Below are 13,632 nucleotides of genomic sequence, written 5' to 3'. Positions count from 1 at the left end.
TGAAGGGGAGAGGCAAGAAAAGAAAATTATATAGACATATGAAGAGCCAATGAAAATAGAGGGCAGATTCATATTCATATTCATGCTCATCGAATTGACTGTACAATGTGAAGAACAGATTCAATAAGGAGGCCGCCCAAGACCCCCACCAGCCTGCCGCCTGCTAGGATTTCTACTGAGCGGAAGCTTAGAGACGGTTCTAGCAGTCGTAGGACGATGTCCATTGAGAGAGCTCTCATTAGGCGAGAGGAAACCATCAAGGAGTTTCTTCAATTGATCCTGGTGGCTTCCATCAAGGGCATTGGACTCATAGCCGTCGACGAGCTCCGGGATTCCAGCTCCGGCGAGGCTGTAGTTCGAGCGACTTTTGTTCCGGTTAAGGGATGGGATGTTGGCAGTATTGGGTGCGACCTCGGATTTCTCATTTAATGAAGATTGGCGCGAGGGACCTGGGGCAGTGGATGGACGGTCGGAGACCAGGGAGCGTTGGGAGTCATGTGGGAAGCCGCCTGGGATTGAGAGGCTGGCTGGGATTGGTGGGACGGGGGGGATTGCTTCGTCTGAATTTGCGCGGCTGAGAGACGGTGCGTTTTGTGGTTGATCTTGCTTGTCGCCCGAGAGGACCATCGATGCGGCTGAGGCACGGGGAGTCTCTGCTCCGTCGTCATCGGGAATTTGTTGGACCTCTGGTTGGATGGAGAGGGCATCTCCGCCAATTTCTGAGACAGAGAAGTTGCCGCTCATCATGCTCTCGCTCCCAGACGAGCTGATGCTAGCGTTGGAGGCGTCTAGCTGGCTACGGAGTGGGCTGAGTTGTCGCTTCTGCTGCGAGTCGTTGTTGATTGATAGAACACGCCGAAGTTCATTGATGCGAACTGGGGATCCCTTGCTAGAGTCTTGTGATGACGTGCCTGAGATCTCGGGGACGCTCATGCGGCGGTTAAGCTGTGAGCCGGCAGGAGAGCCATTTGCGGCTCCGTTGGGTTGATTGTTGCGAGCGTTCATAGTGTTGGTTCGAGACCCATTAATGGAAATGGTTTTGGTGCTTTCCTTCTCAACGGCTGCCAGACATGCCTCGCGAGACCACGGAGACAGCATTTGCTCCCTCACAACGGATGGCAGGCCTCCCTCATTCTGCGATAGTGTTACTGAGGAGTGTCCGAGAACTGGGAATGTGAAGCCCCGCGCAGGCGATGTATGGGGGCTTTGTGGAGGAGATGAGATAGACTGGCGGTAAGCTTCATCGATCAACCCGACAAGTCCGTCGACATTGCGGAAGGGTGTCAAAGGAGGTGGCGAGGTGTCACTGTGGGATTTCTTCTCGTCATCAAAAGAAATGGCATTGAGACCAGTTGGAGGGAGATGAATCTTGGTGAACCAATACCCTTGGCTCTGTCGATGTTGAATTTCGTTCGTAATTTCAAGGCCCACGGGGGACGTCTCCACGTTGAATTTCTCCGAGAGTGCGAGGAGGTATCCGTGAATCAAGCCACCAATGTTTACGCGGGCTGCGAAAGAACTTAATTCGATCGATGTGAACAAGTCATCCTGCAGTTTGAGGACCATCGGGAGACCGAATTGGACGGCATTCACCCCGAGGTTCTCGACGAGACTTGTCAGAAGCAGATGCAGCAGGAGAACCTCGGCATCGTCGGTTGCTGCTTCAAGCGCAGAGTCGTAAACAGAGAGATGAAGTAAACGGAGGAAGTTCGACTGTGCTGCCAGTACCGCTTTCTCCCGTTGGTTTCCAGGAGCCGAGGTGTTTCGCCAATTTAGCTTGTCCCCCTGCTCTGAATCTCGCTTCGATGTCGTCTTGATATACTTGGGCACATCGACTCGTGCCTTGAGATCATTCTCATTGGTCTCAAGGTTTAACCACGACAGGAAAGCATCTGTATAGGCGTAGCGAACATCGCGATCCACGTCACGGAGCAGTCCTTGGGTGCCCTGCCAAACATGAATCCCGACTGGGTGTCTGGATTCTGCACCAGACAGGTTCAATGGTGTCCTCGAGTTAGCCACAATCAAGATAGACTTAACGGCCCGAAGAGCAGTAAGCTTAGCTGCAGCATGCGAGAAGGTTTCCGGGGTTCCCTTTTCGCCATTTGCCTCTGAGGAAGATCCTGAATCCACGTGCGCCACCCCGCTTTCGTGAACTGTAGCCAGGGTCGATGGCGCAGAACTGTCATTGTGAAGAGTGGGTTTGAACCGCTTGAGAATTGCACGCATCATGTCCGTGACTTGGTCTCCGTAATAGATATGCGTCGCGAGATCTCCAATACACTGCTCTAGCAACGTGAGGAGATCCTGCCGCCGGGGAGAGATTTGATTGACATCATCCTGTCCATTTATCTTCTTTTTTGATTCGCCAGACCCAGTACGATCTGGAGGCGACAATATATCAGAAGCGTAGTGCATGAGCCCGAATAGAATGTCCATCACGCTGAGCCCAATCATATTCACGGAGGATTTAAGAAGCCAATCGACCACAGAAAGGATAGTGAATGACGCCTCCAGAGCATCCTCCTTGGGATTTGTGTCGTGTAAGATTTCCATTGCTGTGATCAAGATAATGAACCGAACCTGCACCGGACACCACTTCACGATCAATTCAATCAAAGACGTCGCCCAGCTCCCACTTTTGCCCTCGATAATCTGGCCGTGTTTCTCATTCGGTGAGGAACCCTTGTTTGAAATGAATCGCAGAATGACCGTGGCCGCAATGCGAATCTGACCACGGTTACTCCCCGAGACAATGATTTGCTCCAGGCAGCGCAGAGCCATAAGCCGAGCATCCAGTTCCGCCTTCCGATCAGCGTCATCTGCTGATCGCGCTGCCAGCTCTGGGTCACCCTCTGCCGTGTCCACCGTGTGAAGCGTGTTAACACTCATGCGACGCGGTTTGGGTGCATCGCTTGAATCAGGTTCGTGAAGCTTAGCCTTCAACGTCGTGAGAAGTTCCTCATCGCCAGAGTACAGGTTTTCCAGGATGACCGGCAGACAGAGCTTGAGTGAAGTTCCTCCGTCGGCAGCCAAGCTCTCCGAGCTAACCACGCCTTTGATGGCTCGCAAACCCGCATTTCTCCAACGGATCGCAACCTGCGGGCTGAATTTGGTGTTTGTGTTGGATACGAATTGCGGATCGGCGAAGCTGGCGTAAGTGCGCACGACTTCTCGATATTGCTGCGCCAGGCCATGATCCGCCGCAATGGCCCCAGTGTCCTGGTGCTGGCAGAAGATCTCGAACGGCACAATCGATTCCTCCACCAAGGTTATATCATTTGATCGCAAGACGGTATCGATCACCGTCATGGCGGATCGGGCGTAGATCGGAAGGTCGCGAGGAACCTTTTCAATAAGCGCGGCGAGAATGTGGAGCGCCACCTGAACATTTCTGTAGAATGAGATATGTCAGCCATGCAATTTTCCAACTCGATGGGCTCGTCATTCCCGAAATCTCGTTCCGCTCACCCTATTCTGCGTCTCCAGACATCCCGGGCGACCCTCTTTTCCAGGAAACCGCCGACTTTTATCAGCTTGCTGCGGCGAGTGCTGACATAGTATAGCAAGTAGGAGAGTTCACTCGGGTTCGGTCTGACCTCCGCCACACCCTTCTGGTATTTAGGATAACATTTCAACGTCAAGACCTGGTGTTTTGGCCGACAAGACTGACGAACGGACTCCATTGGAGGATAGTGCGCAGCTTCCAGGTGGCGGAGTTTAGGAAGCGAGCGGATCCGTAGGGAAAATCGATCGAAGACCTAAGGTCCAGGTGTTCAAAATAGATGTTTAGTAGATGGCCATGTGAAAGACGTTGGCAGAAACGGTGGACGCGAACGGGGGTATGAGGTAGTGTTCAGGGCCGATCTCCAGGGGGTGGGGCTCCTGTCGTAACCCCGAAACGAGTACAGAAAAAAGCAAAAAATAAGAGAGAAATTAAATATCAAATAGCAAAATATGAAATGTGTTTCTAGGATTCTGGTGAAGGAAAATGCCACGAAGACAATCGATGACGAGTTGTTTCGAGTTGGGCAATCCTGAAAAGGACAAGAAGAAAAAAAGAATCAAGGTTGGGCCGCGGAATATTCGCCCGTATTGCTGCTACAGCGGCCTTTTGATCTCGTCTTTTTTGCTTTACAATAAACATATGTACTGCTTTTTCTACTATTTTTGGTTGATCTCAAATTTAAGATGATTTTTTGATCTTTGCTATGGTATCTAAGTCTAATTGTCACTGTGTATAGCAAGTTCTTTCTCTCAGGGGACATCAAATTGATACTTAGATCATTGGTTCTTGTCCATTTTGGGAAATCATGTATCCCCAACAGCGCTTGGATCTTTGTTTTTCCCCCCGCAATTGCCATTCCACTGTCCATTAGGAGAGAGTGTGTGTGATGCTTGAAAATCGGGGTGGTTGGATCGACAAGCCCGGAGCCTCGGTCGCACATGAAGCAAAGCACGTTCAAGCTTCCCCCGCCTATAGCTCAAGAGCCCGAGTTTTCCGGTATGAACGCCATCGAGAAAAAATGAGTAAATGCGTCGTGTAGATCCTTCAATTATTCAAGTGTGTAGGTTTTTGTTGGCCAGAATATGCAGGCCTCAGTCGGGCGCACAATCCAAGGCTAGATTCAGAGTTTAAGACCATCATGTCTTTCCATTTTGACCGTCTGGTTTGTCGTCTGCAGCTGTTGTGTCGGCCTCGGTTGAAGGTTCAGGCACACTGATCCCTACCAGCCCTTCGATGACTTGAGGTAAGATAATATCGCGACGGAAGGCGTCCTCTTGAAGCAACCGGAGAGCTCGAAGTGTGGGACCGGGGTGTGTGAGGAACTGGGAGTATTGAGGTGTCTTCCAGTAGGAGTAGAGGTAGGCTAGGTATGCGGCAAATGCCTGAGCATCTGGTGAGGAGGAATCATTGTCATCGTCGGCGCGGGAGATGCCCAGAAGACCGGGGTAGGTGACGGCTAAATGCGACAGATAATATGGATTGGCAAGGGATGAAACGAACTCGAGCTCGAGTGTGAAGCGTGGATTAGTTAATGTTGGAGGAGGTTTCTCAGACTCCATGGCGTATTCTGAAGTTGTCAAAAGGGTTGAAACTGCCGCTCTCCTTGAAGGTGAAAGGGCTACGGAAGACGGTAGCGTCCATCTGTCCGATCTTCAATTTACATATGTAAACAATTGATCTCATTTAAAACATATGTATATATATCTCTCTCTCTATATGTTTCATAGAAATAAAGTAAAATGAATGTTCCAAAAGTGACAAATCAATGAAGTACACCAAATCCCAACTCATCCATTTCAAGATGTTAACTAATACCATACAATGTAGGTATGGAGGGCGAGATCTCGCGTCTTCAACACCTCTCAAGCAGACAGACGGCTTATAAACATTCTGGCAGGACGTAAATGCTGCCTGGTGGCGGGCTTGAGCTTTATGAATATCCACCAATGCCGTCCTCTTGTTTGCCATACCAACACCATCTGATACAAGGTCAACACTTCCCATCATTTTCTGAGCACCAAAATGGCTATGCAAAAGCTTGACTACCTTTAACGTTGGAATAACACACATTCCATGATCCAAGCATAATTCGCCGCTGCGCACCTTTCCTCATGAGTACCCGGCGAACTAATTAAAGTATCAAGACAGGCCTGATCTAGCTTGAATTACGATATTACTTGCTTCCAAGCTTCCAAGTCTTTCTGATGGATGAAGCCCAGTGTCAGGCCCCCCTTTGATTCCGCCTCATTAATATTTTCTTTCATCTTTTCAGCCTCCCGATCGGTCCCGGGGGGGGCGAAGTCGTGCTTTAGGGCTACTCCCTCGGTTTCAACCGCGAGAAGCCACCCGTTCAATGAGGGTGATAGCACATGTCATGTTAACGTGATTTTGTAATAATCTGACAAAGCCATAATCGATACTCAGGTAACTACTAGGTAATTACGGGATATGGATAAATTTATAAAAGCGACAAATGAAACGTTCTAACTATAATCAAGTCACATTGTCTATTAACGCGAGGACTAATCATTTTGAAAAAGAAAAGAAAAGAAAAAGAAGAAAACCAACAGAAAGATAAACCCAAACCAACGTACCCAAGCCAACTGCTTTCACTGATTCGAAACACATCTCCCAATAGCGACTTATCGGAAAAATTCCTCCCCAACACGGCTTCAAATCTATACAAAGCATGCTTCAAAATTGGATGTGCGTCATTCTGAATCGCCTTGAAACGCATCGCAGAATGATTTGCCGCAATGGGGCCTGAGGTATCGGAAAAACAAAGGCAGCCAACCTTACTTGAAGGGAAGCCAACCTTTGGGCAAGTTCCCTAAAGCGCCCATGTTGTGACCATCATGGCTGTCCGGGTATCTGAAGTCCGCAGGATCAGCATCGATGTCCGGGTACCGAAAGAGATTGGAGTAGCCATGCCCGGTCTTGCTTTGGGAGCTCTCAGAACGACTATACTTGGAGGAGCCTTGGGAGCTTGAAGGTTTGTTAGATCGCCTGTATGGGTTTTCTCGGGTCATTGGACTGTCTTGAGTATGTAGCGACTCCAGGGCTTCTGGCTTTCTTCGACTTCGGAGAGGTTCTCGGGGCTGTGCTTTTGTTGAAGCATTCCTTTGCTTTCCCGTGGGCTCGTCATCAACCGGCCCACCCGCAATGATTGAGATGAGATTCTTACGAAGGCGCTTGATCTGGAGGATTGAGAGCATCGTTGGTACCGAATTCAACTTTTGCTTCAACTCGAATGGACCGTCACCGGCTGAAAGCGCCTTGCCTTTCATGATCAAAGCTAAGTCGTCTATGGCGATCTCAATGTGTGGTCTTTGCAGAGATGACAGGTCGGATAATATTGCTTCATATACCCCTTCTTCAGTTGCGTATTTTTTCCTGGAGCTTCCAAAAATCCCCATGTTGGTATATATGTATGAAGAATTCAAAATGGACGTAGAAATGATGGATATATCCAGAAATGAAATTACTCAACTGCGGATTTGGCCTTTTACAAATAACCGTCCATTGCCCTGGCTTCATCGCCTTCGCTTTGTTACTCGAGATCTTTGATGATGATGATGATGCTTTATACATAGCATCATGCGGAAGCCTTCGTAAATAAATCATTCTTTCATTCATCCTTTGTTCTTTCGAAATTCGAAACATTTTTATCAGAATAACTTCCATGGTCGCTTTTAGTATGGTCAAATTCTCAAAGCCCTGTCCTAGGTTTGACGCCAAAGTCATGACACGACCATATAGATCATATTATCCTATTGGAGAAGCGCACTCGCAAATTACATCAAAAAAGTCAATGTAGTCGGCTCCGAGGAGCAAATATAATTACCCCCCCCCCCAAGCGTTCAATTGGCTTGCCCGAAATCGTATGAGTAAATATGTCTTCAAAGACATGCACAACCCTTAAGTGGCACTCAATCGAAACGTCGAGGGTGATTTTTAGACAAGGGACATCTGAAAAAGCACAAAGCCCTGCCTAGTTTTACTCTCTTACTCCCATAGCCAATTCAATCATTCACATTAGGGTTTTGCCTAGTTGGTTTTAATGAGACTATATAGGATAAGGAGCGACTAATTCGACCATACAATAGGAAGTTCCGTTTATAACAAGGATTCGGACGTGGTGTTCTCTCGATATATGGGTAAATATGAATTATTCATATATTCATGAGTATTGCGAATATGAATAAGAGATTTATTCATATTCATATTCGCAAATATTCATGAATATTCAGATTCCTTTCGGAGCCCTACTACCACATGATCGCACTTAACCAGGGATTGGCTTTCTATGGGATCATTCCATGTCTTATCTTCCCTGGAGAAGGGACTAAAAGTCGACCGTACATCGCAAGCCACCACGGGTCTTGTCGGCGGAAGTTTATTGATATGCAAATAGTCAACTAGCGGTGGTGCTTCTGCACTTCATCTGTAAGTATTACAGAAGAGATAAAGGGCGCATGTTAACAAAATGATTAGACAGAATGAGAATACGGATGAGACTCCAATGGATATGAGAAGTGACGATCACCCCTTTGTCCACATCCTGAACTTCTTGTGGCAAGTCAAAGGCCTGTCTGACGATGCTATTGTCTCTGAATCGCACTCAAGTCAAATAATCTTGCCTTAGTACATCGCCTCCCCGGAGAGGCGATGTACTCCGCTTGGCATGGTCAAATTCATGCAATTTCGGATGTTTCTGTGGGACTTGCATTGATGGTTTCCTTTCCAGTGCCAACCTTCTCGTTATGAGGAGATTTGTGAAAGGAAAGCTTTAAAGTTGGCAACACCAAGCCAATATAAGATATCACACGGTATACCAGCCCAATTGCAACTAAAATCCTACAATTTCAGTCAGGTCAGCACAATTCCAGTGTACATAGCTCGCGTTCAAGGTTTATCATGTATCACACACCCGATATCAAATGAAGTTCTTCCAGTTGTATAGCCAACAAAGCGTGCAGCCACATCCACGTCATATAAATATGAAAATGGCAAAGTATGCTCACTGAACCATGCCTCAGAATACCAAGTCTGGTAAATTCCAGTCAGTTTTACTCCAAAGAAAATACCTCGACGACCTCGGGATAAGGAATGCATACTCCAGGACACAAGAACCATAACCACCCCATATTCCATTCCTCAACTTGAACTAAGCGTGGACCGAAACCATCGAGTACCCCAGCCATGAGGCTTATTAGCATTGCTAGCAATAGTGCATCCTGTCTTCGGACGAATGATGCTGCCAGGGATGCCAGACCGTACATGCCTAGTCAAGCGCTAGTTAGCCTGCTGGACTGAAGTGCGATGGATAGGATATCAGACTGAAGAAATACACTGCATTCAGCACCAGAAGTGTTTGGAATGGGATCACAGAGGCTGCAAGAACCTTCAGAAATGTTGTGAAATGGAGTGACGATACGAGTATGCGAGGCCACGTAGACAAGTCTTTTCCGATAAAATATGCACTGGATGAATGCCCGGATTCGATCTCATGGTAAAATATCGGCTCTGATTGCGTATGGTCAGCACCCGAAGGAAGAATCCCCTTTACTGAAAGAACCTAGTCGATTGAACTCACTCTCCTCTGCGATTGTTTTGATGCCGGCCGGTGCAGCTGCAAGGCCTGAGTTTGAAAATCCCAAACTTTAGCTCTCTAATCCATCCCCTGTGTTTCCATGGGTGTGGGCTGAGTGAAAAACAAAAAACTTACTGATCGCCAAAGAGGAAAGAAGGCCCGCTATTGGAACGCTGGAATAATCCACCGCACTTGACAAAAGCGTATATGGTTTCTGAAAATTCCCCTGAAAGAGGTGTCCCTTCGCCTCGTACATGGAGAGGCCGATAAGTGTCCCGCACGCTGCTGCCGTGGCCATCTCTAGGATAACACCAAATGGTTGCCCTTTTTGCTGGCGTAGGCCACAACCAATATATTGCAAGACCTGGCAGAACCAAGAGGCTATTTGAATATTGGGTACCTGTGGAGATTCACTTATCACTTGTCCAGTCCGTGTGAAAAATCCATCTTCACGTTGGCCATCCCTTTCCGACGAGCTTTTTGATAGTTTATCCAGGTGATTGCGCCATGAGTGAACCAAGCCTGCCGATTTATTGGTGACGATGTCCATCATGGCATCGGCGGGATTCTTTGTGACCGATAATATGCACCCAATTGACTTGAAATATTCGTTCATCTCACACGGTGCGCCAATGTAGATCGGTTCTCCGGAGACCAACAGAAGTATGTCGTCCAAAAGCTCGAAGATGTCAATCCGGGGCTGATGCACAGAGCATATCACAGTGATACCTAAAGACGACAGGCTTTTTAACATGGTCATTATAGCCAACGCGTTGGTAGCATCTAAGCCAGAGGTTGGCTCATCCAAGATAATGGCCATGGGCATGGCCACAATTTCGCGGGCGATGCAAACCCGCTTGCGTTCTCCGCCAGATATTCCTCTCTGCTCAATAGAACCGAACCTCTGGTTTTTTACATGGGCTAAGCCAAGATATGCGATTATTTGATCCACATGGAGGCTGATTTCTTCTTTTGTGAGGCTTCCACCGAGACGAATACAGGCAGTATGGAGAATATTCTCGCGGACTGTGAGCTCCGAAAACGCGATATCATCTTGTGCCACAAACCCAATGAGATGCGAGAATCTGCGGTGGAAATCAGACAATCATTGTAACATAAATGAGGCGACAAACACGGATTTGATGAGAAGATGAGCAACTGACATACCTTTTCAAGTCTGGTTGGGTTCCATTGACCACAAGATGCCCAAAACTTTGCTTTATCTTTCCCCCAAGAACACTGAGAAAGGTTGCTAACAAAACAGCTAGTTAGTAGGTTCTTCTACCGGGAAAATATACAATGGCATACATTTGCCTGCCCCCGATGGTCCCATGATCCCAAACATAGAGCCCCTTCGTATGTGACCCGAAATACCTCGCAGAATTGAACGTGACACATGGCTGACGTTATAATCCAAATCACGGAATTGGAAGGCTAAACCCAGGTCTTTTTTTTGTTTGCCCGCAACTAGCGACGTAAAAATTTCGCACGTTTGCGACACTTCCTGCGACTCCCCAGGTGAATCCTCTACATAACCTGATTCTGAGAGGCCGGTGATGTCAGGTTTCTCTATGGTGCTCGCCAGAAATTCAATGTCGCGGACGGTCGACTCTCTGAGCAGGGACATGGAAGATCTGCGCGTTTCTCTCGATCTCCATTTCTTGAGGACGGTTATCAGTGCAGCGCTGACCATATAAACAGCTAACAGGGCTAGGAACCCAACAAGTGAAATTTCCCGCTCACTCGACTCTTTACAAATCGATAGAGACGAGCATTTTCTGGGCTCATAGGATCCTTGAGGGCAATAGTAACCTCGGGGACAGCGAATCTTTTCTCGTCCACCAGGTGGACAGAAGTGACCTTTGGCGCAAATAATTGGCTCGAATGGACCTTGTGGACTGGGGCAGATGTTTTTTGCTGTCTGTAAGCGGATAAACTGACAAGTTTCTGTCGGTGGGCAAAACACTGGCGGGTTGTCTGCGGTTGTGTTCGGACCTATAAAAATCTCTGAGCAAACGTCACATACGAAGATGTGCTTAATATAGTGGACCGATTCGGCTGGGCAGGCAATGAGAGGACATTGTAGCTCTTACAAAGAAATCCTAAACTGCAAGAGTCTGAGCTCGAAAGGAGGATTGGAGATTGCCCGGATAGGCATGTGGCGTTTACCATAATTCTCAGCTGAGGAGGAGCAAAGTATGTCATAAAATTTTGTAGTCTGATAAATGAGGTCAGATTAGACTTGGGTGTTGCTACGTTTAAAATTCTTTGACTCATTGGCTAAACTCATCAAAAAATGCATGCTCGAATTAATAGGTATGGTGATAGTTACCCCTTGCTGTGTCCGATACTTAAATTCTCGATAATTACTTGTCCCTTACATAATTTTACCGTCAAGAAGACAGATCCATGTGAAATGGCCGATCGGAAGGTTGACACTTTCCGTGAAATGTGTAGTGTAAGAATCGAATTTCGAGATTTATCTTTGGAAGACATGTTCCATACTCTTGTCGAAATCTTGAATCGCTTTGAGGCTTTAGACCACAGTACAAACTAGCATCCCGTCTTTATATGCTACAAATGCACCTATCGAGAAAGGTGGCATACTTAAACTCGACGGGCATAAATTGAAAAGTAAGGGGTGCTGCATTTCTTTACTAAACCTTATCGGCGTCGAGAGGAACTATTCTTCGCATTGACGTGGCGTCAGCAAGGAGTATAATTAGTTGGTAAGTACTGTACACACCATCCATCCAATGTGTGAGTTAAATACTATTGATCCCTGACCCTTATCCGTACGTTGTCTCCTAACTACTCCTTCCCTCTATCCCTGTACAACTGTATAAAGTCATCTTTGCAGCCTATACAATGAGCAGTATTTACAATTCAGGTTGCAAGGCCTACCTCAATGGGACGTCACAATATGTTGCAGCAGATGATTTATACCGGACCTGCTTGGTTTTGACCAAGATAAGCACCTGCTATGGTCTTTTGACACCATGTTTTGTCATACTGTGCGCTATTATCAACAATAGGCTCCTCAAACAATCATTTTTCACCAAGTACTATGGACGGAATTATTCAGTCCTCACAACACGACAGCAAGACACATTTCGTTTTCATCACATAGACTTGCTTGCCAAGATTACTTCGCTCTTGTTCATGTCAAGGCCCATTTTCCTTGTGTTCGTACGAGGCCGATCTTGGTTCGATCCATACTATAACAATTCTTCTTTCACCCTGGGAATTTCAGCGTCAATTGGTTCCTCTATTGTGGCAGCACTCTTCATATTTCATATTTCTTCTGCGGAAACAATGAGGCCGCTGGATCTCATCCATCATCTTGGTGCCATTCTCGCAATTCAAGGATACCCAACTTGGTCTGTTAGCCAGCCAATCGACGCAGTGAGTAGTGTGGTTCAAGCCAGAAAGGTGGCCGACATCTGTCTATTATGGAGTAAGTCTCCTCTAAATGATATACTTTGCGCGTTACCTAATACTACCTTGATTAGTCGTATTCGCAGGTGCATACAGCTCCATCAAAGCCTTAGGCCATATCATTCGACGTTGTCTTGTATTCAAGCCCGTCGCGCTCTGCAGGCTCTATATCTTCATTTTTTACGCTGGCCTAGGAGTGACAATTTTGGAGGCACTGACCGTTTTCTACGCGACGTTGCTCGGATGGGGTGAGCTGCCTATGCTTGCCAGAGTGGTCTTGATGGGTTTACAGATCGTATATACCTCCACCAAGTGGGCGCATATCCGAATGTTTCGCGACATGTATGCGACTGAGAAGAAGAGATCTTCGATTTACACCTGTGCAAGCCTGATTGAGCTGTCCAGGTAGTCTCTTCATATTTCAAATTGTACATCACCTGATCCAACTGTTGACCTCAAATTCCTTCACACGTATAATAATTTTCCTACACAGAAACCCCGAGCACACAAGACCAAATGATACTAGGCAGAAGTATCAATGTAAATCTCCCGTTACTATTCCAATAAATTACAACATGAGGGACAGTGCATATCTTTTGTTGTCGGAACCAATCAGTATATAACAGAAGGAAATATAGGGCTAGATTTTATGATAGCTTCGCGTGTTCTCTCAAGCGACGGACGATCTTAGTCTAATCCACTCAAGCTAAAATTTAAAGAATCTCCATCAGATGATAGACTCTTGGATCTTCTCTTTCGCCAAGAAGCCTTGAATTCGGCATTGGAAGTTAAATTCCTTCGATCTCAAACACCACCTCTGATTCCCTCCTCCCTCAATCGCGTCGGCCTGGGTCGAAGGAAGCTTTTCGTCCCCTATATCGATATGGCAAATGATGACTTTGTGAAGCGGTGGCTACGAACCTACTTTGGAAAGAAGAAGAGGATACGTTGGGAGACATCAAGGCATCAATCCGACATATTGCAGTATTTTGAGCAATTCGCTTCCAGTGGCGACAGTGCGCCTAAATTGTGTGCAACAGGTGACACAAAGTACTCGAGAAACCACGATCAATTGCAATGGAGCCTCTCCTAT

The 13,632-nt window shown here is 47.0% G+C and overlaps 4 protein-coding genes across 4 annotated transcripts; 1 reads left to right on the top strand and 3 right to left on the bottom strand.

Annotated features, from left to right (window-relative positions):
* Nucleotides 1-120: 120 nt before the first annotated feature.
* N7529_009165 (uncharacterized protein) lies at nucleotides 121-3,686 on the bottom strand (the record flags this gene model as incomplete). The annotated part of the gene is made up of 2 exons (XM_057244692.1): nucleotides 121-3,394; nucleotides 3,472-3,686. The coding sequence occupies 2 exons, from the start codon at nucleotides 3,684-3,686 to the stop codon at nucleotides 121-123; spliced, it is 3,489 nt and encodes a 1,162-aa protein (XP_057096230.1).
* Nucleotides 3,687-4,644: 958 nt separating this feature from the next.
* N7529_009164 (mediator of RNA polymerase II transcription subunit 31) lies at nucleotides 4,645-5,067 on the bottom strand (the record flags this gene model as incomplete). The annotated part of the gene is made up of 1 exon (XM_057244691.1): nucleotides 4,645-5,067. One exon carries the CDS (start codon nucleotides 5,065-5,067, stop codon nucleotides 4,645-4,647), a length of 423 nt encoding a protein of 140 aa, XP_057096229.1.
* A 1,236-nt stretch (nucleotides 5,068-6,303) lies between these two features.
* N7529_009163 (uncharacterized protein) lies at nucleotides 6,304-6,924 on the bottom strand (the record flags this gene model as incomplete). Its single annotated transcript, XM_057244690.1, has 1 exon — nucleotides 6,304-6,924. One exon carries the CDS (start codon nucleotides 6,922-6,924, stop codon nucleotides 6,304-6,306), a length of 621 nt encoding a protein of 206 aa, XP_057096228.1.
* A 5,492-nt stretch (nucleotides 6,925-12,416) lies between these two features.
* N7529_009162 (uncharacterized protein) lies at nucleotides 12,417-12,948 on the top strand (the record flags this gene model as incomplete). Its single annotated transcript, XM_057244689.1, has 2 exons — nucleotides 12,417-12,558; nucleotides 12,614-12,948. 2 exons carry the CDS (start codon nucleotides 12,417-12,419, stop codon nucleotides 12,946-12,948), a joined length of 477 nt encoding a protein of 158 aa, XP_057096227.1.
* Between the last annotated feature and the right edge of the window lie 684 nt (nucleotides 12,949-13,632).

The sequence above is a fragment of the Penicillium soppii genome (genome assembly GCF_028829465.1).
Source record: "Penicillium soppii strain IBT 18220 chromosome Unknown utg000006l, whole genome shotgun sequence".
NCBI classification, from domain to species: Eukaryota; Fungi; Ascomycota; class Eurotiomycetes; order Eurotiales; family Aspergillaceae; genus Penicillium; species Penicillium soppii.
This window is presented reverse-complemented; position numbering and strand designations above follow the sequence as displayed.